The following is a 26,657-nucleotide window of genomic DNA, read 5'->3' as shown; positions in this document are numbered from 1 at the left end:
AGCACATAAAGATTTCCTCTGATATATAGGCTGCCCAGTCATCTTCTTCTCTTCACACACAATGTGTCTAGGATGACTGAACATTTGCTGCATTTGGAATTGCTGTGGAATGGAGAGCTGAGAATTCCTTGGCTCCTAATGAACATAAACTACTTCAGTGGCACAGTACCAGCCTTTTGCTTCCTGGAGAGAGCCAGCTAATGACACATTCTAGATTCCAATTCCAATTTCAATCCTAATGGAGTCTTTACTTCATAATCCCCTTGCTTAACTAACTTTATTTACACAACTCCCTCAGTTCATTACAGGTGAGTTGCAAAGAGAGGATCTGGTGGAAACTAAGATGTGGCGAAGTGGAGAAGGCCTCTTTTCTGAGATCTGAGCATCTGCAGGCTGAGCACCTGCCCTCACCTCTTTGAGTTTCTTGGCCCAGGGCTTCTGTGCTTTCCTGAAGCCGTCTTCAGCCTCTTTGGTCTCCTTGAAGCCGCCCATGATCTGCTTGTGGTAAGAGTCCTTCTGCCAGTTCTTCACCTTCTCCAAGTCCTCAGAGAGGAGTCCATTCTTCACGTCCTGGTGAAGCTCACTCACCTTGTCCGCCTCCGTCATTATGGCCAGCCAGGCCCGCTCCAGAGTGCCGTACTGAGGCCCTGAGTCAGACACACAGACAGAGAGACGATGAGTATGAGGAACTCCGAAGTCCCCACCTGAAGAAGAGCTCTGAAATGCAGGAAAAAAAACTCCTGTTAAGACCTCAAAAGACATTTGTTTTATATTATAGTGTTTTAGATTCTTGAAAACCATAAGACCTTAAACTGAGGCCCTTCTCACTAATACTGGGACAATGAAATTCAGACTAGCCAGGTAGGAGTAATGAACAGAGGACAGATTGAGGGCTTTGATGACAAATTTGATCTTAAATTTAGGTTATTTGTGCAATTTAGCAATTGACAGTCATATAGAACACCTTAAGTTGTTACAGGGCTTTATCACAAGGGAACAGAACAGACTGATCAGTAACCTACATGAAGCAAAAAGGTATCCATACTGAATACTTAAGCTTAGTATAAATACTTAATCATTTAGTTCTCTGTTCCAATAGACAAACCCAATTGTTATTCAGATTTCTGTAGGCGTATATTCATTTTTTTTCGAAAATGAAATGCTAAAAAACATGAACTACATCTGTTTTATTAAACAATATTATGACCAATGAAATATGTTAAAAGTTTATTGAACTCAGATTCATCCTACTGAATTGTAATAAAATGCTTCTGGGTGAATTAACCGAGTCCTAGGAAGTCTCCTTTCCAGTCTTAGTTTCTTGACAACTACATTTATAGTTCACACTATACTATACACTATTACCTGCCCCCCAGTCCCTTACTACCTTTCTCAACCAGCTGTTTCCATCTCTTGGACCAATCGGTGAGCTGCTGTGCGTAGCCTTTCTCGATCTTGGCACGCTCCTGGACACAGTTCATCAGGTCGTTACAGAGCCGGTGGCCATCATCGATCCTCTTCACCGCACGCTTGTAGTTCCCCACCTGACAGAAAATTACGCAGATGCTCAGTGCCTTGACCTCACCCCCAGACAGAGGCCTGACACACACCCTTAACACACGTCACACTAGTGACTCTCACAACCCCAGAGAGAGGTCTGATACATCCTTTACACACTTCAGACTAGTGAGTCTCACAACCACAGAGAGAAGCCTAACACAGACCCTTCACACATTTCACACTAGTGAGTCTCACAACCCCAGAATGAGGCTGACACACACCGTTCATACACTTCACACTAGTGAGTCCCACAACCCCAGAATGATGCTGACACACACCCTTTAAACACTTCACACTAGTGGGTCTCACAAACCCAGACAAAGGCCTGACACACACCCTTCACATACTTCACACTATTGAGTCTCACATCTCCAGAGAGAGGCTGACACACCCTTCACACACTTCACACTAGTGAGTCTCACAACCCCAGAGAGAGGCCTGACACACGCTTTACACAAGTCACACTAGGGAGTCTCACAACCCCAGAGAGGTCTGACACACCCTTTACACATTTCACACTAGTGGGTCTCACAAACCCAGACAGAGGCCTGACATACCCTTCACACACTTCACACTAGTGAGTCTCACAACCCCAGAATGAGGCTGACACACACCCTTTACACATTTCAAACTAGTGAGTCTCATAACCACAGACAAAAGTTTAACACAGATCCTTCACACACTCACACTATTGGGTGTCACAACCCCAGGGAAGAGTCTAACACATACCCTTCACAGACTCCAAGATTAGGGTTTCATGCACAGCTTAAAAGAATATAACTTCTAAACAGGATTGAAATTGTAAAGAGTCATAACATTAAGTGTTAAAAATCCCAAATTGGACAGACTACCTCATGGAAATCAAGAAATTCACAAGGTGAATATGAGACACCTTTTTGGTTAATGCATGTCTGAGACAAGCTGCCTAGCCATGCTGTCCTCATATCCATCTCATTTAGTTATCAATTACCTACGTATATCAATTAGCAACAAGCTAATGTGAGAAAATTCTGTTTTTTTCAACCTTTCTTATATTTTTTAAGCTGTTAAATTATTTTCTTGATTAATTAATTTTTGAACCATACACACTGCACCCCTTGAAATGATGCTCCCATTGCTGTCTTTACAAATGGCAATCGTTATCACAATACTGATACTGACACAGATGACGCAGTCAGGATCACAGAAGAAATAGCTACAGTGTATCTGTCCTGTTCCATTTTAAGAATGTCTCTAGTGTCTAGTATAATCAGTCCCATTGTTGTGGCATTCATCTTCCTGTTCCACCTTAAGATTATGTTGGTGGGTCTTTAGCCCATCCTCTAAGCCTGCAGGGGCGTGGGTGAATGCTGGGAGAGAGGAGGGGCTCATGTGGCTGTACATGTGAAGTTATGCAATAGCCCTGGCTGGGGGGGAATCCTGTCAAGTCTGTAATCTACATTGTTTTGATGAGGCCCAAACAGCAACCCCCCCTCACGCCCCCTGCAGATGGGAGCTGATGGGATTAAGGGAGACAGAGCTGCTGAGCACAGCACCGAGTCTGTAGACAGATGCCACAAGCAGCAGGACTGGGGTCACCACCAGGGGTGCAGCTCTGACCTCAGGAGTCTCTCCGAATCACAGCGCTTCAAACTGCTGCTTGCCCGCTCTGCGTTGTGACGGGCTTCTTCTCCCGGCAGCTCCAAGGCAGGAGGTTTTCATGAAATGCTAACGGTTTTTTATCAAACCAGGACAGAGCGCTGGCTGCTCAGATGAAATCCAGGGTAACCACAGCAGACCACAGTTGTCCTGAATAATCGCAGCTGGCCACAGCTGTCCATTATAACCACAGCTGACCATAGCTGTTCAGAATAACCCCAGATAATCTACTCTCAGACACCTCCATCCAGAGGTGACCAAATACTGGTGACTCCGTGGCTGGACACCTGTTAACCTACAGTGTTAGAGAAGTCCATCCTCCTTCTGATCATTATCCAGGTTTTAGACTAGGTCTCTGGTATAAGAATGAGCCACTTTGACTATTTAAAGAACTGAATTACTTTCTTTTTTTAAAATGGCCATAAATTCTTTAATACATTTCTAAAGCCAGGAGTCCCTACAGTACAGTATATCCAGATTATCTACTAGTTAATATTATACCTCTTAGGATCGTGTGAACCGAACTGAAACCCTATGGCACGAAACCTTGCCTCTCTGCCTGTGTTCGACCCAGGCCGGACCGCACTGCAGACTCCTCCACTGCCTATCACAGGGAGTCTCTCCACTGTAGTCGAAGCCTCCCGCCCACAGGCTGGGTGCTGTGTTCTCAATGAGCAGAGTCTTTGGCTTGTGGAACAACGTGCAAATCTCCAATCAAACCTGTTGAATGGTGGAGGAGCCTGGCTACACAAACTGCTCAAAACAGGTTTTAACCAGGAGCCCAGAAACAACAGACTAAAACACCATTGCTGCAGTGACAGTGGATGTACTATTATCTACAGTGTGCTCAACTGCTTTTCTGTTGATTATTCTGTTCTTACATCTTCACTCTGGATCTTTTAGTAGCCACTGCCTCTAATCTGAAGATGTAAGTGTGTGTTTTTAGATTTCTGATCTATTGTAAGTTCTGCTGTTGTACGTGTTCCTCTTGCTGCCTCTCTGTTAAATTTCTGTTTGGTTTCAGCCGACACCTTGTTCTGAAGTGTTTTGAAGCTTCTGAAACATAGTGAAACATAGTGTGCAACCTACAGTATGTATAGATGCTAGAAACTTGAAGTGCTCAGTGTATGTAGTCAGACTAAAAGATTTCCTCATTCATACGTAGCCATTTTAGTGCAGCCTGTGTAGCCACAACATTAAAAAAACAACAACGGGACAGTCCCGTAGAGATGTGACAAATAGAGACTTTAGAGCCCAGGGTAGCAGGGTGGCACAGTGATTACAATGGCTGCTTTGCAGGAGTGGGGCCCTGGGTTCAGCTCCAGACATGGGGTGCTGTCTGCAGGGAGTTTGTATGTTCTCCCCATGTTTGTGTGGGTTTCTGCTGGGTGCTCTGTATTCCTCCATTATCCAAAGACATACAGTACTTTGGTGTGAGTCTGTTTCTGTGTGCCTTTTGATGAACTGGTGTCCCCTCCTGGATGTACACTATCTCACCTGTGCCCACTGCTAGCTGGGATAGACTCCATCTCCCCCACAACCCTGAATTGAATGAAGCTATTACACACACCTGAAGAAGGCTCCACGACCGAAACGTAGTGTTTTCTTTCTTCTCTTTTCAGCATGGAATAAACTTATTACTTGTTCCTTTGCAGCCTACGCATGCTGACGCAGCTCCCCACCTGGGCTATTAGAAAATGGCTGGCTATAGGAGTATTCATTTGCAAGGGGTGACTTGTGGTTTTGTAAACTTTTCTAATTTCACAGAATACAATACTGCTATTGTTCTTGAACTGGGGTACTGGGGCTGTGATTCCAAACACTGTTTTGATGTTCAGAAGTATTAACATTTAACTGAAGAAAAGCTATGAGCAAAACAATTTGTTCCATAAAGAGAGAAAGAGAGGACAGCACTTGTACCTCCCAAAAGCTGTCCGTGGTCTCTTCAATACTAGCAGATTCATCGTAGGAGCCAGACATTTTCCTGGATTTGGGAGAGGCAGCTGGAAGTTGGAAGTGTCTGCACTAGGGCTGGGATCTTCATGCGCTGAGAGCCAGAAAGAATGGGAAAGAGAAATAGGGGTTACACCACAGGACAATATCTGGGGTAATACTTACAATTCAAAGACTTGTGCTTGTAACTGTGAAATACATTATTGATTGCATTGTTCCCAAGTCACTCACAACACCTTTTGTGTCTGAAGGATACAAAAAGTGACAGGAGATCAGGCATACTGCTGCCAACACAACACTTAGGGCTGGAAATGTGTGATTCCTTACTTCATCTACAGTAAACGACTAATAAATAGTCAATTCTACTATTTAAAACTAGTAAATTCTCTACTTCTATTTATCAAAGAGAATCTATTATGACCATTGATTTACTTCAATAATGCTTTTATCCAAAGTTCACACCTCAGGGCATTTGTACTGAAGTACTCAGAGTGCAAGATCAGATGCAACAGCATTATGCTAGATGGGATTTGAACCCACAGTATCTCATATCCGAATCCAGTGCCCTGACTACTCCTTCATGCTACCACTAAGGGGTGAGGTGCTATTGTATTGATTTTGACCATCGCTTTCACCAAGAAAATGGTTTCTGCACAGTGGGAAACCTCTCCCCAATGCACCGTACTCAGTGCAGCTGTTTCTCTAAAGGCGTGAATATGACACCTTTAGGTGCTCTCCCTCATCTTCAAAACTTATTCGATCAACTCCTTTCATCATCAGATGAGTTTCTACTCAATTCTGAATTTCAGAAGAGCACAGTTAAATCAGGAACAAGACTTTTCCTGCCTTTCTAACGCTGTCTTTCATTCCTGACCAGTGAAATCAAGGTTAAAGAGTGGTAAAGCATGGAGCTGCCCATAAAGATAAAATCATGGGGAAACCAATGATTCTATTTAGTATGATGCCCTTTGCAACACTTTGCTCCAGAGCACTTTACAGTTTTCTACAGCAGAAACCACAAAAGATGTCAGGAATGTCAAATCACATTGTTGACTATAAGCTTTGTGAAGAACATATCTGCACTAGATTTATGGATTTATTGTGTCTGCGTTTCCCATATGCCCAAACTTAAACACTGAATTTGACTTGATATGAAAGAGTTGGTCTCTTGCTGCCTGCACCTGTATTACAATATACGACAACCACTGATAACACTTGCAACTACAGTATGTTATATCCTTGCATGGGAATGTAAAGGAAGGTCAGTATTGCTGTAATTTTTTAGGTGTTAATTTGCTCATGCATGTGTGCTGGTTTGAAAGAAAAAGAAATCAATGTTTTTATTTTGGCGCTTCTCATGTAATTCTTGAGGGGCCTCAATACACTTCAATGACAATGACAACAGGGTGGCGTGGTGGTGCTGCCTTTGCAATGCTGTGAGTCTGAGTTCACTGCTGTGCCTGGGGTACTAAAACCTCCAGGTGCTCAAGTTTCCCCCTACAGTCCAAAGACATGCTGGTTCTGTAGGTTAATAAGCTTCTGGGAAAACTGGTTCTGGTGTTAGTGAGTGTGTGATTGTGTCTGTAGGTACACTCTGATGGACTGACATCCTGTCCAGATTGTACCCTGCCTTGTGCCTGTTGCTTGCTGGGATAGGCTCTGGTTCTGGTTAGAAAATAGATGGATGGATAATGACTACAGCACGTATAGAGAGTGCACTGAGTATTTACCAGACTATCTGAAACTTTGATTGCTCCTGGATGGGGCAGCTATTGTCAAACTCAGTAAAAAGTATGGGCTGTCAGGACTCCTATAAAAAGGTGTCATTATCAACCCGTGCTTATGTACTGTAGGTACTGGCAGCACACATCTTTCTTTGGCATTTCAGTGGTTCACAGGTGACTTAATCTGGGATGTATCAGGGTTACACTGATAAAAAATGGTTACCCTTTCTTTCATCAGTGTACCACTTAATCAGCAGTAGAAACAACATATAAGAAGTCATTTTGAAGCCATTTCTGGATTGGGAGACATCAAGTACACAAGAGGCAATCAAAATGCCTCCAGTCCATGTGAATCCTAACGAAAATAGGATTGCTCTTGGATGTTGCTGTATATGATGTATCACAAATAATCTGTACAGTCCCTAAATATGCAGAAGATTTGTGATACATCATATACAGTAAAATCTGGAATGATGCCTTATAGTCTGACGTCTGCCATGACTGTAATATTATGCCATAATCTGACTTGTTCAGTCACTTTCAGGAAGCAAATACTCCCCGTGACATATTAGTAGATAAGCACTGAAATACTACAAAGGTATTTCTATATGCGTAATTGAAGAGCTGTGAAAATATATTTCTTACTGGAGTTCAATAGGGAAGTTCAGAAGAACAATGAAATCCACTTCCAACCACTCGTTGGCTCACCATGGTACAAATACAAGACACTACAGCATTTGTTCCCAGCATCCATCACACTAACATCAATGCATGATTCCCTCTGCCACTGCTGCTCCAACCTGACTCTTTCAGCAATGAGTTTTTGCTGACCTTGCCTTCCATATTAGTCACTGCACTGCAGTTGTTTCAGCAGTGCTGTGCTGTCTAAACCCACTATCATTTTCCTCCTGTTCGTCATACTGCTAAATTCTGAGCCTGCCACCTTATTCCCTATGTTGGCAAATGTGCAACAAGCCATCCACTCTCTCTGCAATCGATTGAGTTGGACTTTGGATTACAAACACCAGCTACTGCTACTCTAGTGACTCTTCAAAGCTCTCATCATCAATAAAGCCTTACCTCTGTACTGGATTTAATTGTCCAAAACTCAGAGGTAAGACCTTTCAGTAAAATATTACTCTTCCAAACATACAGTACACTGCACTAGATCTGCTCCTGTAATTAAGGTATCAACCCTCAGTCCTCACTTTGGATGTACAGAATTTACTCACCAGTCTTCAAGGTTAGACTCTTAAAATGCAGAAGCCATATCTGTTACTCCATCCAGCCCCATAGCTCTTTGCACCAATATAATTTACTTAATGGTGGCTTATTAATAAATATGTATGTTTCTTAAGTTACTCTTCCTTACATATTGTAGATAGATGCAACCTTCGGAGTCTGAGATCTACAAGAAGAAAGGATGTCTCAACCTCTGGTTCACAGCCTGCAGAGGACCACCAGGGGGCGTCCTTTCCAATGCCTGTTGGGCCTCCTGTACTCCTTTCTGTACTCTCTATTTTGTCAATACAGGTTCATTCGTCCTGCCCACTATGTGTCTCCCAGCATTCCCACAACTTCCTCTTCTCTTCCTGCTAAGAGCACTTTTCTCTTTACCTTATAGCTGCATTGTGTCTGTTTCACCTATTCCTGCCTATCAAAGTATTGTTAAGTTTAAGTATCCTTCCATTAAAGCTTTGGTTACATTGTCATTATTTTTGTAACATTAATCCCTGGTTCACATACCAGTGCAAATAATTCCTGAATGTGTGTCTAGCCTTCAGCACTTTGAGTATTGCTTTTAGATACTTCAATACCTATTTGATAAAAAAAAATGCAGGTATGATAGTAAATACATGAGGGTTCTAATGAGTCATGCTCGTCTCATTACAATAATCTGGCATTACTTTATCCTGATTCATCTACAAGTTTCCCGTGCTCCATGTAACAATGGAATATAATCACTTTCTGAGCACTAAGCCCTCAAAAGCCACAACTTTACAAGGACATTGTCCCACTGGGAGGAGTGGGTTATCAGTGGGTTACCAAAGTAGGTGCCTAGCAGTGTAATGACCTTCCAGTGTCTCTCCTGTGCCTGAACATTTAGTGGCACACTGCGAGGGTCTCAGTTGGAAGCCGAAATGCATGCTTTCGCAGCATGTCATGTTAATGGCCAAAATCCGTCTGTCATAAAAGTGCCATTAGAGAAGCTTACCTTCCAGGTGTCACGAACTGCATTCCTACGAGCACGTCTCACCATCAACACCCGCGCACTAATTAATCAGTTGTCATTCCTCACGCTCTTCCCCATTAACTGGCTTTCTCTTGTGCGCGTTTACCACTCTCGTCCTGACTTCTGGCTACCCGACCTTGTTTTTTTCTCCTGCTTCGACTGCGTCTCGCCTCTCGTTTTGGATACTCTCGACCTAACACTTGTGATACCCGACCTAGCTCTTCCATCTCAACTACAAATCCACTTGAGCAAACCCACTGCAGCCTCTACATGTAAGGTCTCTGCTGGCCTGAGTACCTGTATTCTGCTTTTATGCAATACAGATTTTACCCAGGACTCCAGATTACAAATTGCTCTTAACATTATCTACAGTAAATCTGACATTAAAAGTTTATACTGTAGGTCTTTCTTATAATCTCACTCATATTATCAGGTAAAAGCACCTCCTTGAATCACTTTCTGGGGTTCAGTATTTATCCGGCATATTGTGAGTTGGATAAAAATAATATTTTAAATATTTTATGAAACAGACAGGGATGCAATAGAAATCTGTAGTCGTGTACAGAGTCTGACAGTGAAAACTGAAAACTGTTCCCACATTAAACGTTTCCCTTTTTAAAATGAGGCATCAAAGAAACCGTGGCACTGTTCAATCTGTTCCAGAATACTTCTGATCACATAGCTCATTCGCATCACACTCTGTATTTTCAACAAGGCTGACATTAATTGTATAGCTCTCTGTTTTCTAAAATATGTTTTGCACATACAGTATATTAGTATACATCCATCTTCTCACTGCTTTTATCCAATATAGGTTTGTGGAGGAGCTGAAGCCTAGCACAGCATACAACAGGTGCAAGCCAGAATACACCCTGTAGAGGACACTAGTCCATTGCAGAGCACACACAGACACACTCACACCAGGGCCAATTTTCCCCAAAAGCCAATTAATCTACCAGTATGTCTTTGGACTGTGGTATGAATCTGGAGTGGAAACCCTGTGAACATGGAAAGAACATACAAATTTCCCTCAGATAGTAGCCCAGGAATTGAACCCATGGCCAAGCACTGCAAGGTAGAGATGCTAACGACTACTTCACTGTGTCACACATATATTATGATACCTTACTTAATAAAATATCTTATGATATATTATCTAATAATGTGTCATGTTCATCTTCTTCTTTCATTCATTTTAAATTAGCCCTGTGTTGTTAGCCGGCTGTGAATGGGATGCTACAATTGGGGGGAGCGAAATTAACATAAACAACAATCATCAATAAACAGAGCTTACATATTTGAATAATTACCCTCATTTCTTCTATTGAGGTTACTGAGCCTGAACAGATGTACTGTACCCATGAGATGACACTGCTTCAGACTCTCAGATTCACACACTGAGTGCTAAAGTACTCACCTGGTTTGTAAAACCCGGCTGCCAAACTTGTCGAGTCTGGCTTTCTTTCAAACCTCTATAAGGATCATTTGCAGCTGAAACTATGTCAATTTGTCATTGATTTCTCTCCTATCCCTTCTAATTTTTTTCTCATAGAATTGGCAGTACAGTTCTATTCTTGTAATGCCCTTTAATTGAATCATAATCCATCCTGCCTTTGTGACTAATGCCTTCTGCTACCATGTTCTTGACTAGTAAAACTGCTCATTAGCAATGCCTCCAGATTATACATAAATGAAGAAAAATATATTTTTCCTTGATAAATACCTCAGGTCCACATGCTGTAAAATCCTATTAGTTGCTGCTTTCCTAGAATCTTCTTAGTGAAAACATCGTGACAGTGACTCATCACCAAAAGCTCAACAGTTCCAGTTTGCTGCGATTCAATCAAGGTCAAATCTTTTTCCACCTACCCTAAGGTGTAAAAGCTCCAACATCAACACCTTGTCCTGTTTTCCAACACCCAGAAGCTTGGAGCTATATTACAAATCCCAGGCAGTCCTCTAACTGAACTGTCAAACTGTATAAGCAAGACACATGAAGCCCATGCAAATATATTTGCAATTTAGCGGTTTATGAGTCCTTCATTTGACTCTTATCTCACCTACTGTATGTGATTGTTGGCTCTGTAGCAGAACTACTCCAGAGGGAGAGGATTGAAGAGAAATGAACTCCATTCCTGCTCCTCACAGAATGAACAGTTTAGCACAGCCGATCAGCTTGTTGGTAAGTCTTTGGAGTGTGGAAGGAATCCAGAATTCCCAAAGGAAACCCACAGAACAGACTCTTGTCCAAAATTGAAGCAGACCCCCAGAGCTCAGAGGCCACAGTGCTGCTCTGAGTTTAGAGATCTGTAAAGGTAAATGCAAATCACTCCTTTACTCTCCAATCAGTAGTTGTCCAATTTCTCTGCAAACTGGAATCCTCTTTTTAAACATTTTTAACAAGTGATCTTACTAGCTAATATTGCAACAGAAATAAACCTGAAGGCAATTTGGACATATTACATCTGAGAATGTTAATAACAGAAAACACAAAAGGGCATTATTGTTCTTAACCACTTCTTCTAATTCAGGGTCACAGGGAAGTTAGAGTCTCTGCTGGCAAGGATACACCCAAGAGGGATTTCCAATCCGTCACAGGAAAGATACACAGAAAAACACATGACTGCTGTGAAAACGTTTAAGAGACAACACTGAAATCTGCTATACTAGATATATTCAAAATAACTGAGTCGTAACTGATGATCAGCTCCACTTCCAAATGTGAAACTCTTATATTCAATATATTCATTATTTATCCTCTTTATCCTTAGACTGTTGCACTGAGCCAGACCTGGATGTGGGCTGCACACATTCTCACAGTGCGCAATTGGGAAACACTTCCAAACCTGAACAACATGCCTTTGTATTGTATGAGGAAACCAGCATGGTAACTCAAGAGCTATGAGGCAGCAGCTCAAACCACCCTACCACCCTAGCAATATGTTGCCCAGAGTTATTTAGCAGGCCTTAAATAAGGTATATTACAGGTCATGGTGCCTTCACTCTACCTGTGGTTAATTGGTTACTATCACCACTACAACAACAACCTCCTGGGGAAAAACTAAGGATGCTGCTGGAAGAGGTGTTAGTGGGGCCAGCAGGGGGCGCTCACCCTGCGGTCTATGTGGGTCCTAATGCCCCAGTGTAGTGATGGGGACACTATACTGTGTCGTCACAAGGCGCCGTCCTTCGGATGAGAAGTAAAACCGAGGTCCTGACTCTCTGCGCTCATTAAAAATCCCAGGGCGTTTCTCGAAAAGAGAAACGCCCTGGGAGTAACCCCAAATTTCCCATTTGCCCTTACCAATCATGGCCTCTTAATAATCCCCCTCTATGAACTGGCTACATTACTCTGCTATCCTCCTCACCAATAGCTGGTGTGTGGTGAGCGTTCTGGCGCACTATGGCTGCCGTCGCATCATCCAGGTGGATGCTGCACATTGGTGGTGGTGGAGGGGAGTCCCCATTACCTGTAAAGCGCTTTGACTGGAGTGTCCAGAAAAGCGCTATATAAGTGTAAGCAATTATTATTATTAATTATTATTATTATTATTAACAAAAACAACAACAACATAATAATAATTTACTTATTACAGTAAATACATTTTACCTAGCAACTTTAAAAGCTATATCTCAAAGTGCTTTAAAGTAGGTGTTAAAAGAACAAAGGAGACAAATTACAATATAAACATACTGTATAAGAAAGACAAGTGATTAGAAGTACAGCAGAAGATAGAGTACATGGTCATTAGAAAATGGACACTGTCACTAATTAACTAAAGGCCTTTCTGATCAGACAAATGTAGAGTCTCGATTTAAACACACCTAGGTGACTGGAGACTGAATGGGGGCATATCAAGAGAAAGCCCTGTCACCCATAAAATGTACATGAGCATGGGGGACATACATAGTACAAGACCAGAGTCAGATGAACAAAGGTTGCAAGGTGGAGAGTAGATAATAAGTCAGATAAGTACTGAGGTCTCAAGCCATGTAGAGCCTAGGTGAGCATGAGGATTTTGAATTAGACTTAAAATCCTCATAGGAGTAATGCTTTAAATTTCACGTGACCAAGTCAGGATTCTGGCTGCCAAATTCTGGATAAACCATGAGCGAGAAGGGCATTGCAGTAATCAATGTACTAGTGTATTGTACTATAATAATAATTGCTTACACTTGTATAGCACTTTTCTGGACATTCCACTCAAAGCGCTTTACAGGTAATGGAGATCCCCTCCACCACCAATGTGAAGCCCCACCTGGATGATGCGACGGCAGCCATAGTGCCCCAGAACGCTCACCACACACCAGCTATCAGTGTGGAGGCGAAAACAATACTAGCCCTAGTAGTTGACCACCGCATCTTCAAGTCATCTCAAATTAACAAGAAATATGCATGCAATGAACAGCAATTCTATTCAATTTCTGTCACTGCAGCTCAAAATGATTATACCTGTACAGCTGACTGGTTATCGTGCACTACAGATGTAAAAGCTGCAGCTTAATATGCAGTACTAGATGGGCTGAAAAACAGACTATGAAAACATATACCTGTAATATGACTGTTCCAAAATAAAAACTGTTGCCAACACATATTTTGGCAACTCGCTGCTAAGGAAACTAGTAGAACACCACCTGAACTACTGAACTGTACAGTATTTAATATAGTGGCATAAACTGTTGACAGATAACCACTGTCGCCTACACCAGTGATGGCTGTATTATTGAGTACTACAATACCGTAATTACAGTACCGTATATCATAGTATATTTACACCTCACATTTCACATTTTGCAATGGAAAATTTGTGAAAGGGCACACTAATATCATGGGTGGTACAGTTGGAGTTCAGCTATTAAGCCTTCATTGACTATTCAATGTGCATTCCCAGTAAAAGAACTGGAATTTTACTTTCAAATTTGAATCAAGTTAATTTGAACTTCGTGAAATGTACTTTTAAGGGGTGGCATGGTGGCGCAGTGGTAAACATTGTTGGGGTAGTGCTGGGGTAATGGGTTCAGTTCCAGACCTGGAATGCTGTCTGTGTGGAGTTTGTATGTTCTCCCCATCTTTGAATGGGATTCCTCTTCGTGCTCCAGTTTCCCCCACAGTCAAAAGACATGCTGCTTCTAGGACAAACGGCCCTTCATGTGTGTGTGTCTGTGTCTGTGTGTGCCCTGCGATGGACTGGCATCCTGTCCAGGGTGTACCCTGCCTTGTGTCCACTGCTTGCCAGGATAGGCTCCAGCTCCCCCACAGCCCTGAATTTCCAATTCTAAACTCTCCTTTTCTCTCCCTACAACTCCTGCACCAGCACCTCACTCACCAGCTGATGTCTCACAGATCAAATGGGTGTTTGAGAGAACTGCAATTTGCTAATTAAGTCACGGCTCCTCTCAATCACTGATTTAAATTGTGTAATAAACATTGCCGATTAAACTGTATGTATTTGTGCATGGAATCAGTTGTATGTTTACTCTTCCTTACAAGTAGTAGTTAAGATATTCTAGTAAATTGAGTAATTAAAGATGCTGAGTGACCTCACAGTCTGCACTGAGATGATGTAACTTAGATTTTCATGCAATGTGCCCTGCTGAGCCTTTGCAGTGTCACTTAGTCATAGTCACCATGTGAAGCTGAAAGGACCCTTGAATCAGACTCAGCAATACTGGAGAGAGGAGGTGTTTCAGGGTTCAGTGGTTTTTCGCCCAGAACTTTCTGTGCGTCTCTTGATTAATGGGTTGTCATTACTGAGTATCTGCGTTTAGTTGGAGCGCTTTTTATTACCACCTCTGCTCGCTGTTGCTCAGGGATTAATATAGAACATAAGTGATTAGTTAGTCTCACGAGCAAATGTCAGCCCAAGAAAAGCCAGCAGACTCTTGCCGTTATCAACATCATTGACATTTAAGACTCAATGGAATTCCTAAACTATTGCAGCACAAACTAAACAGACAATATTCAGTTTTTATCCTAAAAGAGAGAGTGGCACAGTGCGAGCCTTTCTTTCTGAATCAATTGTTGAATGAACAGAAGGAATACATTTTTCATGACATTCTTGCCACACTGGAGAGCAAATGTACTGCAAAGTACACTAAGTAATTTTACTTGCTCTCTGAAGAGTTGGGTTCTACCCTTCCATGTATATTTATACATTACATTTTGTATAAGTGCTGTATCATATTTCTCAGATATTGATATTGATATTTAATATGGTCATATTCATTCAAAGCAAAGTTAGAGAATGGCTACACTTGTACAACATAATTTCACTTGCCAGTTGATCAAAACAGACCTTTGTAACTGTGCGCTGCTGTGTTTAGTTTAAGCAATTGTGAATATTACTTTTTCTTAGTTCTGTGACCTGTAAGCTTCCTAATGGCATTATCACTCATCTTCAAGCATTTTTCAAAAATTTACTGATGGAACACAAAGGCAAATACAATTTTTCATATCGTTTTAACCCCCCACTATTCAAAATTAGTCTTTTACAATTATTTTATTTACAAATTGCACACCATTGCCCCACCCACAATTCCCAAGTACCAGGGATACAAAACAAAACAAGAGCCGGACAGGGAAAAGACAGAAAAAAAGAAAGCAAAGACACTTCTTGTCGTTACTACAAAAACAACACAGAAGAATCGTGGCATACAAAGAGTGATTGAAAAACTGGCACTCAGGGGGATTGGGAATAGAGCAGATAGGATATTATGTGGAACTGGCCACTCCTCTGAGCTAACTGAAAGATGTTGAAGAGCAGCCAGGAGGAAAAGGGTTTCAGTCCATTATGTGTCTAAGATCTGATACGAGAGAAAGGAGAGTAAGAGCTCCAGAGGTAGTTCTCCATAATAACAGGTGGAGCTGGCTAATAGGTCTGTGGGACTCGGGGACCTGTGGAAGAAAGGGAAGGATGTATGTAGAAAATACTACTTTGGGTATACTGAGGGGTGTCACGGGTGCTGGACAGAGGGACGGTTATCTCAGTATCTAGGAGTAAGTGAATATTGCTTTCCACCTATGTATTTGGTTTCCTCTTACAAGTAGTTCAGTAATTCTATGCTCTTAATGTGCGTACATTTGGTTTAATGCATCACAAGAATACATACCACTTCTCAGTTTAGGACACATTAGTTGCCTATTTAACATGCTTTGGCGTGGTCAGCAACAGGTAATCTGACAGAGTGTTTCAGACAATATACCAGGTGCATGCTGGGATGGATGCAGTCACGTAGGTGACACAGAGGAAGCTGGGGAGTCTTTGTCTTGTGTTCTTCCAGGCTCTGGCCATCTCCCATCATCTCTCTCGCTTTCTGAACATCTCTCTAACATCTCTTTATTGTCTTAGCCTGTACCTTATGCTTATGTTGCAGAAAATCTGAAAGAAATTCAATAAAACTTACAGTAAGCTACTTTATGAAAAAAAACCTTGAGGCAAAAATTTGTATTGTATTTTTAAAAAATACCAAATTCATAAACCTTACATTCAATTTAAACAAGCATTCTACAATAAAGAATTAAGGAAAATGATTGGAAATGTAATTATGAAACATGGAAGTAAATGGCATTATCATTTAGAAGTTTCACAAGGTAAAAGGACCAAAGATATTTGCTCAGTCTGGACGCGTCTGACACCTCCATTTTCCACACTGTTCACCACCCAGCAGAAACAACAGCCTTCCCTTATTTACATGAAAACAATAAACATTAACAACGTTAACAGATTAAAATGACTTGAATAAATCTGTAATTGATTTAAGATGGGAGTTCAACCCTCTATTTCAGAGTAGAATACCCCCTATTGACATGTATTCTTATAGGTAATGAGTTTTTAACCTATGTGTTTTTGTTTTATGCAGCATTTTTAAGAGAATGCAATCGTGTAAGTCGAACAACTACCTGGGGATGTTCGTTACGTATACCACTGCTATCTCAGTCTTCAGTACTCGGCTGGCGTTAAGGCAGCCTTAGCTTGCTTAAACCCCTAAGATTTACCAGCAGAGATTACTGCTCAGCAAACTACCTCCAAACCTGACAGTTTTACAACACGTACTGTACCACAACCACAGCATGACAAATACCGAATATTTCCATAGATTTCTAGTTCACATGAATCCCTGCTAAAACTATATTTCTTAAGGTAATCTTCCAGCTTCTCTGACCTGGTCTCTGACTCCTGGTCATGTTTTGATACCCAGGAACCTTTGCTTCAGGTACACTATCTGTCTGGCTCTCACAGAGCTCCTTCATTCTTGCTTTGGCAAACTGTAGGTTTAGGGTAGGTAGAGGAGTTTATTCCTATATGTACAGTACACGTACATTGGAATACTTATTTGTGCCGATCTCTCGGGACATAAACAGTACAGCAGACGACACAATACGACAGACAACACCACTCAATGAAGACAGTACTTACACACATACTTAATAATAACAACTGAACAATAAATATGTAGTCCTGAAAAATAACATGGTAGACTATGCCAGACGTCCATTGTGCAGAAGTGCATTGAGTTCTGAGGCATTGCGGTTAGCTGTTAAAGAAGTGCACTGCAGCACATGGTTCAATTTAACCTTCTGCGCCACCTGTTCCATTTGTGCAGCAGGAGAAGGAATTGGAAGGTACAGGTGTAACACAGGTTTTACGGGATCAGTCAAAGCAATGTTTTCACAAAAAACAAAAAATTTGGCTGTAAATACAAGACAGCTCCAGACAACTGGCAGGATGTCAGCAAACAGAGTACAAGCTTGATCTGTGGCAAAATACACTAGCTTAAGAAAGCCTGACATGTCACAAAACAATGCAAGTGGGGTGAAATATATTTCTGAAAGCAGAAATGTTGTATTGAAAAACACAGGAATTTGTCCCTAAACTCCTAGAATTCTCTTAATCCAGACAGATTAAGGTTTCTGAGTTTGAAAGAATTCATATTCCTTTGACTGTGGTAATCGTGTCCTTCCACATTTGTGTAATGAATACAGACAAGAACATTACTTTTGGCTGGCTTTACATTTCTCTTTAGATCTCTTAAACAAAATGGAAGTGGTAATGGAGCTGAAAAAATGTAGCTTTTGGGGATGCAGGCTACAACTGTCTGAGTATGTGGCGAGCTGGTGCCTTAAACTGGTAAATCCTTCTGAAGTGAATTTCAACTTTATTCTTGAGCAGGTGGCCGTTCAAAGCCTGGAAGACACAGCAGAGAAGCATAAAGAGATTATCTGGAAAACAAGGACAAAGCAAGCCAGGGTCCAAACTGAAATAAACACCGTTGAGAGGATTCACCTTCCCAGAGCAATCTCAGAGTAGCCCTTAAATATTCCTTGCCAGCAGCTACAGTATATCCCCCTTCAAGTTACAATTGATAATCCACTGAAGCTCAGTAGGTGTGAGCCTGGACAGTACATGGACAAGAGACCTCCTGGGAAAGCTAAGGCTTCAGCTAGAAGAGGTGCTACTGGTGCCAATAGGCAATAGGGGTTGCTCACCCTGTAGTCTGTGGATCCATCATGCCCTGTTACAGTGATGGAGGCACAGTATTGCAAAAAATGTGCCACCTTTAGGACGAAATGTAAAACCGAGCTCCTAACTCTCTGTAGTCATTAAAAATCATAGGGTGCTCTTCGAAAACAGTAGGGGTGTTACCAATGATATTATGGCCAAATTTCCCCCTATGCTTTACTGAGCATGGCCTCCTAATAATCCCCATCTCTGAACTGGCTCCATCACTCTGTTCTCCTCCCCGCTGATAGCTGGTGTGTGGGTGGCGTACTGGGACACTTTAGCTGCGGTTGCATCATCCAGGTGCAGCTGCATATTGGTGTTGGTGGAGGGGAGTCCGCATCACTTGTAAAGCACTTTGAGTGGAGTTTCAAGCGTTATATACAGTAAGTGTAAGGAATTATTAATAAAAATTAATTATTATTATTATTATCCCTGGGCCTGCGGGTGATCCAGGTCTCCTGTCAATGGCAACCAGCGCTGAGTGACATGTGGTTGAAGCAGTGGCTATCTGCCATATCAATGCTAGCTCACCCTGCAGAGCAGCAGCAGGGGCAAGCATGAAACTTAACTGAAAGAATGTGACTTTTGGGGGTGGAGGATAAAACTATCTGACCTTATATATATTATCTTAAGTAGCAAGATGGCGCCGACCAGGGTGACATGTTATTTGCTCTTATTCACACTTATTCACACTGGGGACACCTCCAGAGATGGGATTCAGCTGCTGAATTTTTAGAATTCTTTAAGCAATACCTGAAGGATCCTATACCTGAGCTTTGCATATTTATGAAGCAATCAACCCCACCCTGCAACAAAATAATGGCAACATTGTCTTTAACAATCAGCAAAGATCTCTGAAGCCGAAATGAACATCATTCATTCTCCCACTGTCTGATTTTTGTTCCAGGAAAAATCTTTCTGCTTGATGTCCTGAGATGGAAAAGGCCTCACTGCTGCTGTCAGTTGACACACCTCTTTTCTGACACCTCCTCTCGTCTGCCGCGCTGCCTGACTGCCTGTGGACCGCCCCTCTGAAATAACGGCTCACCAAACCCGCGTGAAGTCATGTGGAAAGACGAGAAAGATTTTCCCGAGATGAACTTGTTTAAGCAGAAGCCACAGTCGGTTCATGCAAGGAGCACATTACTTGCGGTGTTTGCCATCTGGCAAATCAAATCAGTGGGTTAAGATTGGAAACAATTGCGAACTTATTTTGCAACTACGTGCAGGCCAGTTAAAAACGACAGAGGGGGAGTGGGGGAGCCGTAGACTAGACTATTTGGGTCAACTCAAGCCACTGGCAGTACAGTAAGTGTGCTTCTAACAATAGGCAAATCTCTCAAAAACAATGGACAGAATATTGAACTCTCAACTGATAGTAGATCACGGAGACAAAGGTTTAGGAAATTGTTACTCAACTTAAGGCCCCATCAATCCACTCCATTGCAATATTTTAGTGCAGCCAGTACATATATTGTTACAACGATCCCTTTAATTATGAAACACACAATGTGCCGCCTTTAGGATGAAGTGTAAAACCGAGATCCTAACTCTGCCGTGGAGCTATTTTTCAATGCTAAATTCTCAACTGGAGTGGATTGGAAAATCTACATGATCATTTTCTTGAGACAGATCAGGCAGACTCAAGTCATAGAGTTAGAATACGTGAACGCCCCTCCAACATCTGAAAGATCTAAATTCATAACAACAGCTGACAAAAGCCTTTCTCTTCTATCCTCCCCTCTGTCTGTCTGTGTGTTGCTTGGGAAACAGAGGCAACCATCATGACACTAGACTGCTGTGTAAAAAGAAGTCAGAATACAGCATAAAATGAATAGTATTCTGAGGTTTGTACACCTATTGGCTCCCTGTTTAATTTTATGACCATCAGAGGTACAGTTTCTGTACCTGTATTTATGTTGGATATCATGGCTAGGCTGGTGTATAGCAATCCGAGAAGAAAGAGACACCCTTGTACAGTGCCACATCCTTATAAAGCAGACAGGCTAGAACAGAGATACTGTAATATGAATGACAACAGAAAACACAAATAGAGAAGGCACCTAGCAGCTTGGCTTTCTGCATGTGTACAGACAGTATACAGGTAAGCACAGAAAACTTTAGAAAAGCAGAAACCAAGTAGTTAGGCAAATTAAAGAATACCAACAACAAATCAGTCAACTGGTCCTGACGGTGCAGTAGAAACAGTATGCAAATTTTGTGTTAAAGAGATCAGTGAGGTCATGTACAAACCAAAAGAAGAACAAGCAGAAAACAGGGGAAACTCCAGAAGATTTGAAGATTAATAAAAAAATCCAACACAGAAAAGAGGAGAACAGAATGGTTTAATTACTCATAGGCCAGTTGGCTTAACATGCATATCACATGCAGTACTGGAGATCATCATCAGTGGGACATGGTTCATTTTTGAACTGGTATGGTCAAATTGGGGAGAGTTAACATAGGTTTCGTGGACGAGGTTCTGCTTCATAGCTGAACAACGTCAAGGCTAAATGCTGCTATAAATCAATTTGTGTACAGGTAAATGACAAACACTAATGGGCTGAATGGTTTGCTCTGCTCATTAACTTTTCTCATCCCATAGGAGAAACTAGAGCAGTACAATCCATGTGAAAGATCTGAAAGGTAAGCAGTGAAAGAGAAATTAAATATAACTGACAGAGAGTACTCTGTTAGATCCCCAGATAATTGTTCGATTTGAATCTTCCTGACCTCCACAGGTCATTTGGTATTGATCACACTAGGCAACCATTCATTCAATAATGTTGAACACCGGCACACATCAGGCTCAAATAAAAGTGAGGAGAAAAAGACCAAATGCTGCACAAATCCATCCTGAGAATTCTGAAGCATCTCAGTGTCTGACTCACTGAATCCCAGAACAACATCTTTGTGTCCGACTGACTGAATTCCAGAGCACCATCTTAGTGTCCGACTCACTGAATTCCAGAACACTGAATTCTCTGAATTCCAGAACAACATCTCAGTGTCTGACTCACTGAATTCCAGAACAACATCTCAGTGTCCAATAGACTGAATCCCAGAACAACATCTCACTGTCCAACTGACTGAATTCCAGAACAACATCTCAGTGTCCGACTCACTGAATTCCAGAACATCTCAGTGTCTGTCTCGCAGAATTCCTGAATAACATCTCAGTGTCCGACTAATTGAATTCCACAACATCTCAGTGTCTGACTCATTGAATTTCAGAACAACATCTCCTAGTTCACCTCATTGAATTCCAGCACAGACACCTGGCTGTGGCTGTGTTTCACCAGTAATCCTCATCTGCCTCCATGCTATAATCTACATAATCTACAAAATACAAATAACATATAAAACTATAATATAAGAGCATGTCCATCCCATCTACCCCTCCAACCTATTTTTAGATACATACCTCTAATATTACACAAGCAGATTATTTTTTCTGTTGCATAATGACACTAACTCATGTGGCTATTATGCAAACAGAGAATGAAAGAACTGCAATCACGTTGCGAGAGTTGGTAGTCCACCAGCAAAGGAGACACAAGCAGATGAAGATGCATTCAGACCTAGGCAGTTATCAGGGGGATCTTCTGCAATAATTGCTCAGCAGCAAAGATTCGCTTACCCAGGGTCATCCGTAAGGCTGTCGAGTCTGCGAGGCTACATCAGCTCAGAACTGCTGTTGTTCCCTTTCGTACAGCACAGACCGTTTTTGCGTAGCATGTACGTTTGACGTCTTATTGTTGTGCCCGCATCTGGGTTATTGTTATTGTTGTTGGGATTCTAAATTCTCCAGCCCAGTGCAGTGTGTGTGCGTGTGCGTGTGCGCATGAGTGTTTGTCAATGGCTCCAGGATAATCCTATAATGTTCCACTTGAATGGTTTATGCAGAGCGAGAGGGAAGGGGAGGGGGTGTTGTTGGGAAAGGCGAGGGAGCAGTACAGCAAACAGGGCGTTTGGGATTGCACAGGCGATGGCAGGAGCGCTATACTGGACAAGAAGAAGGGTGTTTAACCCTTTGCTTGCCAGGCTGTAAGAACTGACAATGCGGGAGCCCCTGTCTGTAAGCTATTGCTCGAGGGCAAACAGCTGAAGCTGGAAGGCGGAGAGACATCAGGACTGCTGGGCACTGGGAACAAGGGAGCAAGGGAGAACAGCAACGCTTGGGCCACACAACAACCACAAGCAACACTACAGGAGGCGAGCAGGGGTGGGGGCTGTGACAAAACAGGAGGAAGAGGGAGAGAAAGGGGGTGCTCCAGTTACTCATTTAATCACCCAACGGCAGAGAAAAGGAGGGGGTGGGACTGTTTTCCTGGATACAATGGTTCGGCCACCAGGAGTCTCCTTGTGCTTGGTGAGACAGGAGAGGGGGGAAAAGGTTGAGAACGAAGACACTGTGGGTGTCTTGAAGATCTCCTGTGATTAGCCTGATCCCCAGCCCTCCCAACCCTCCAAACCCTCTTCAAAACACTGCGCGGTTTAGGAAGCCACGTGCCAGAATGCCAGGATGGGACTGCACCGAATGAGAAAGGTAGCAAAAGAAGGCTCCATTTCTCTGCATGAAAACAGACACTCTGTGGACTCCTGATGAGCTGACAGGAGGATATTAAATTATTTTTTGTCTTTTCCAGCCAATACAAGAGAAGACTCCCTCTCTATAAACTGTCGCTTATCAATTCCCAGAGGTTAATTGTTGACTTTAAAGAGCAATTGAAGCACTCATGGCTTTAAAGAGCTTTGTTGACACAGACAACAAGAAGTGAAGGTACTGAGGGAACCACAGGGGGACACCAACCTCTCTGAAACTACAAACACATAGACAGGTCTTCAGGAAGGCTCCGCTGTTGCACAAATAAAGCTGTCAATCTCTAGGAATAGCCCAGAATTATGCAATACAGATCTGTCTTGTTTGTTCTGATTTAATTTTCACTCTGACCTAACAAAATACTTCCAACCCTGGCAACTTACTCTTTGGTAGCAGCCTCGTCCTTTTTTTCCAAAGGAAAATTTAGAAAAGGCCATGGGTTGGACATTTTTGAATGGTTTGGAGGTTAACCTTTTGCTTTTGATGTGGTGCTCAGTCTCAGTACCCGTACACATTTGTCTAATAGATGGTACAAGCACTTTAACATTCTGGCGGTTAGTGCTGCTGCTCACTGGTCCTGGGACCAGTTATGATCTGGGGCACCTTCTGTGCGGAGTTTGCATGTTTTCCCCATGTTTGTGTTTTTTATCCTTTAACAGGATAGAGGGCTTTTCTGATAAAGGATAGATGGATTATTACGGTAATATGATTTTGCCATTGTTGTGCTTGCAGTTGCACTCTCTACGATTGTGGCTGTAAAGAGATTAGTATCTGAAAACAAAAATTAAGCTGCTTTTCACTGTCCCTTAACCAAACATTATCAAGAACAGTTTTGAAATGAGCCTTGAATCCCTCTTACATGGTGTGATCAGGAATCTGACATGACCCCTGTGTTGTTCCTAACAACATTCCTGTGAGTCAGGCTGGCTGTCCGTGTCAGTTCAGAGAGAGGTTCCTCCAGTGTGTGTTTAACGCGCTGTACACCTGTCTTCTGAATTAATGTATAAATAATAGTAATGTGTAACTCCAGGAGAGTTTGTGTTTTTAAGGACACAGGCCCATTCATGCTTCCTATTGTGACATAAATGTATTGTAAACACAGCTGCCTCCTGGCGTGAATATTCATGCCGGGTTGTGACTGAGTCATGGTGCCCCTGTTTACTCACAATGGCTCACTTGTTAACAAGCGAACTGTGAGGTGCAGGGCTGCCGAAATCCGGGAAAGTCTCTATGGTGGGGTGGAGATTCAACCTCTGGGCTCGAACCCTAGACCTGCAGAGATACTGGGTCATCTCTTGCTTTTGTTATCTCAACAAAGCTCTCTGTAAGATTACTGAAAATATATTAACTATTCCACCATCAGCCTAAGTGGTCTCGTGCTAGTGACCGATGTGAACTAGGGTAGCAGGAGATCTGGGGTCCTCAAAGAGCACAGAGAGCCTGTGATCGCTTCTAGTCAAGGCAGATCTGGAAATCCTATTCTGAGAGCTGCAACATCATTTTGTTTTTGAATGTCATGAATACATAGTATATACAGTAGTCCCTCCAGCCCTATTGTTTCATAGTTTTTTCATACATGAATAAAAATCAAATTTCTAAACCTTGAAAGCTTTTACACAAACCTCTCCTCAAGTAAAACCTTAAGGTTCCAATGATAAATGCACCCTGGGATTCTTCTGCCTGTACAGTAGTTTCTCTATAGTTTTGCTCGGGGTTTCTATGTCTTCGGCCTGGCATTGCTGTGCTTTACTAAACCGGATTGTGGCAGTGCTTGTGTATGCAATGATATACAGTATATCTTTACAATTGCATGCCAGAGTATTGCTGTGGTGAGGTTGGTAAAGCACCGTATAGGCATGTTCAATTTAAAACCACAGGAAAACGCAACAACGATCAAAACAGGAGAAAAAAATTAAAAATCTCTTTGCTAAATTAATTAAGGCAAGCTTTCTTGTGGGTAGACATGCTGTAATTTTCTTTTTTGTTCGATTGACTCACAGAGGGGAAAAGACTAGGCCTGTGCTGCAATATGAGGGAAATATGAGAGAGTTTCATTGGAAATTAGACGTTGGTGTCTTGGTAAAGAAAAACAGAGCACATTACTGTCTCCTGCGTCACCTGCACTCACGTCAAGATGGCTAATGTGCAAAACGAGGGCAAACACAGAGACAATCACTGCAGCTCATTTCCAAACCACCACGGTGCACAGCCACAAGTCAGAAGCATTTCAGAATTCAATTGAGATTTCCAGCAAAATGCTTTTCAGCTGTGATGAGCAAATCTTGTTTCTCACCACGCTGATGCCCCAGAAGGAAACGGCAGACACAGACGCATGTATTTCTGGATTACCAAGAACAGAACCCAAAACACTGCTGATTCTGTTTTTAAAAGTTGGGGTTAAGGTGCCGTATTTGCATGTGTCGTTTAGCATTTTAATGTGTCACACATTTCCAAACCCTATGCAGACGACACAATCCGTCGTGAGGAAAACAAGGGGGAAAAGGAATGCGGGCGTCAGGAATGAACATGAAAAACAGGGGGCGTGTCCATGGTGCGCTGGTGTTTGGGGGAGGTGTGGCTGAGGCAAACAATCCAGAGCTGAGTCCAAAAGGGGAATCCAAAATGGGGCAGAAGTCCAAAGCCAGGCGATCCATTCAAGACAGACGAGATAAAAACAAGAACCGAGTCGGGACCGGCACGGGAATGGGAACAGGAACAGGAACAGGAACTAAAACCTTGACGAGACCAGGCGACCTAGAAGCGGGAACCAGAGCAGAGCCCGGAAACGAGTGGGCATCTGGCTTATAATGGGGGCTGGAACAGGGAGCAGGTGCAGGAGATGAGTGAAAAACAAGGAAGGGCTGGAGCGTCCTTAAGAGGAGGAGTTTACGATCATGACAGTTAGGTCACCAGGGGTGCTGTCAAGACTCTCCAAAAAAGGGAAAAATGCAATATCTGAATACGCACAAGGTTATTAGGGATAATATTCACCTGTTGACAACTGGTCTTTCTTATATAAGGTTCAGGGAGTGCACGACTGAGGTCTGCTCAGGTTTGGCTCAGGTTTTCTCACGTGTGACAGTGAGAAACAGAACCTCATGGGGAGACTTCTGAGAGAGCGGAAGATCAACCCTGTAAGGGGGCAACTTTCTGCTGCAACCCCAGTGGGGACCGGACATTTTTAGTCATGAAGTAATTAATACAGTGAGTCTGTGGGTTAGTAAATTCTTTCAGTGAAATTCTTCATTTGTACAGTTTTGTGGTGTGACAGATGGTTATGAGACTCACATCAAGACTTTAAGTTATTAGGTTATTGACATGTCAGTACACCGATAAGGTAATGAATATCGTAGAGCGAGTCCAAATGGAACTTCCGAGTCCTGGAAAGTTCAATGGCTACTACTTATAAGGGACGAGAAAGTTATAGGCATGCAAGTCTTAAA

The 26,657-nt window shown here is 42.4% G+C and overlaps 1 protein-coding gene across 4 annotated transcripts in view; it reads right to left on the bottom strand.

The window, feature by feature from the left end:
• pacsin1b (protein kinase C and casein kinase substrate in neurons 1b) overlaps positions 1-26,657 on the bottom strand; it is a 101,800-nt gene that overhangs the window by 21,487 nt on the left and 53,656 nt on the right. For 3 of the 4 annotated variants that reach the window (XM_015342304.2, XM_015342305.2, XM_015342306.2), the window contains exons 3-5: positions 5,119-5,245; positions 1,388-1,544; positions 412-647 (exon numbers count right to left, since the gene is read on the bottom strand). In XM_015342304.2, the coding sequence (XP_015197790.1) occupies positions 412-647; positions 1,388-1,544; positions 5,119-5,178 (453 nt within the window). In that variant the 5' untranslated portion in view covers positions 5,179-5,245. Of the gene's footprint in view, positions 1-411; positions 648-1,387; positions 1,545-5,118; positions 5,246-22,251; positions 22,479-26,657 lie in introns of those variants that run through there. The other variant, XM_006628284.3, reaches the window with a different exon arrangement.

This window comes from Lepisosteus oculatus, chromosome 5 (assembly GCF_040954835.1).
Source record: "Lepisosteus oculatus isolate fLepOcu1 chromosome 5, fLepOcu1.hap2, whole genome shotgun sequence".
NCBI classification, from domain to species: domain Eukaryota; kingdom Metazoa; phylum Chordata; class Actinopteri; order Semionotiformes; family Lepisosteidae; genus Lepisosteus; species Lepisosteus oculatus.
The sequence above is the reverse complement of the archived record's forward strand: the minus strand, read 5'-3'. Positions and strand labels throughout refer to the sequence as shown.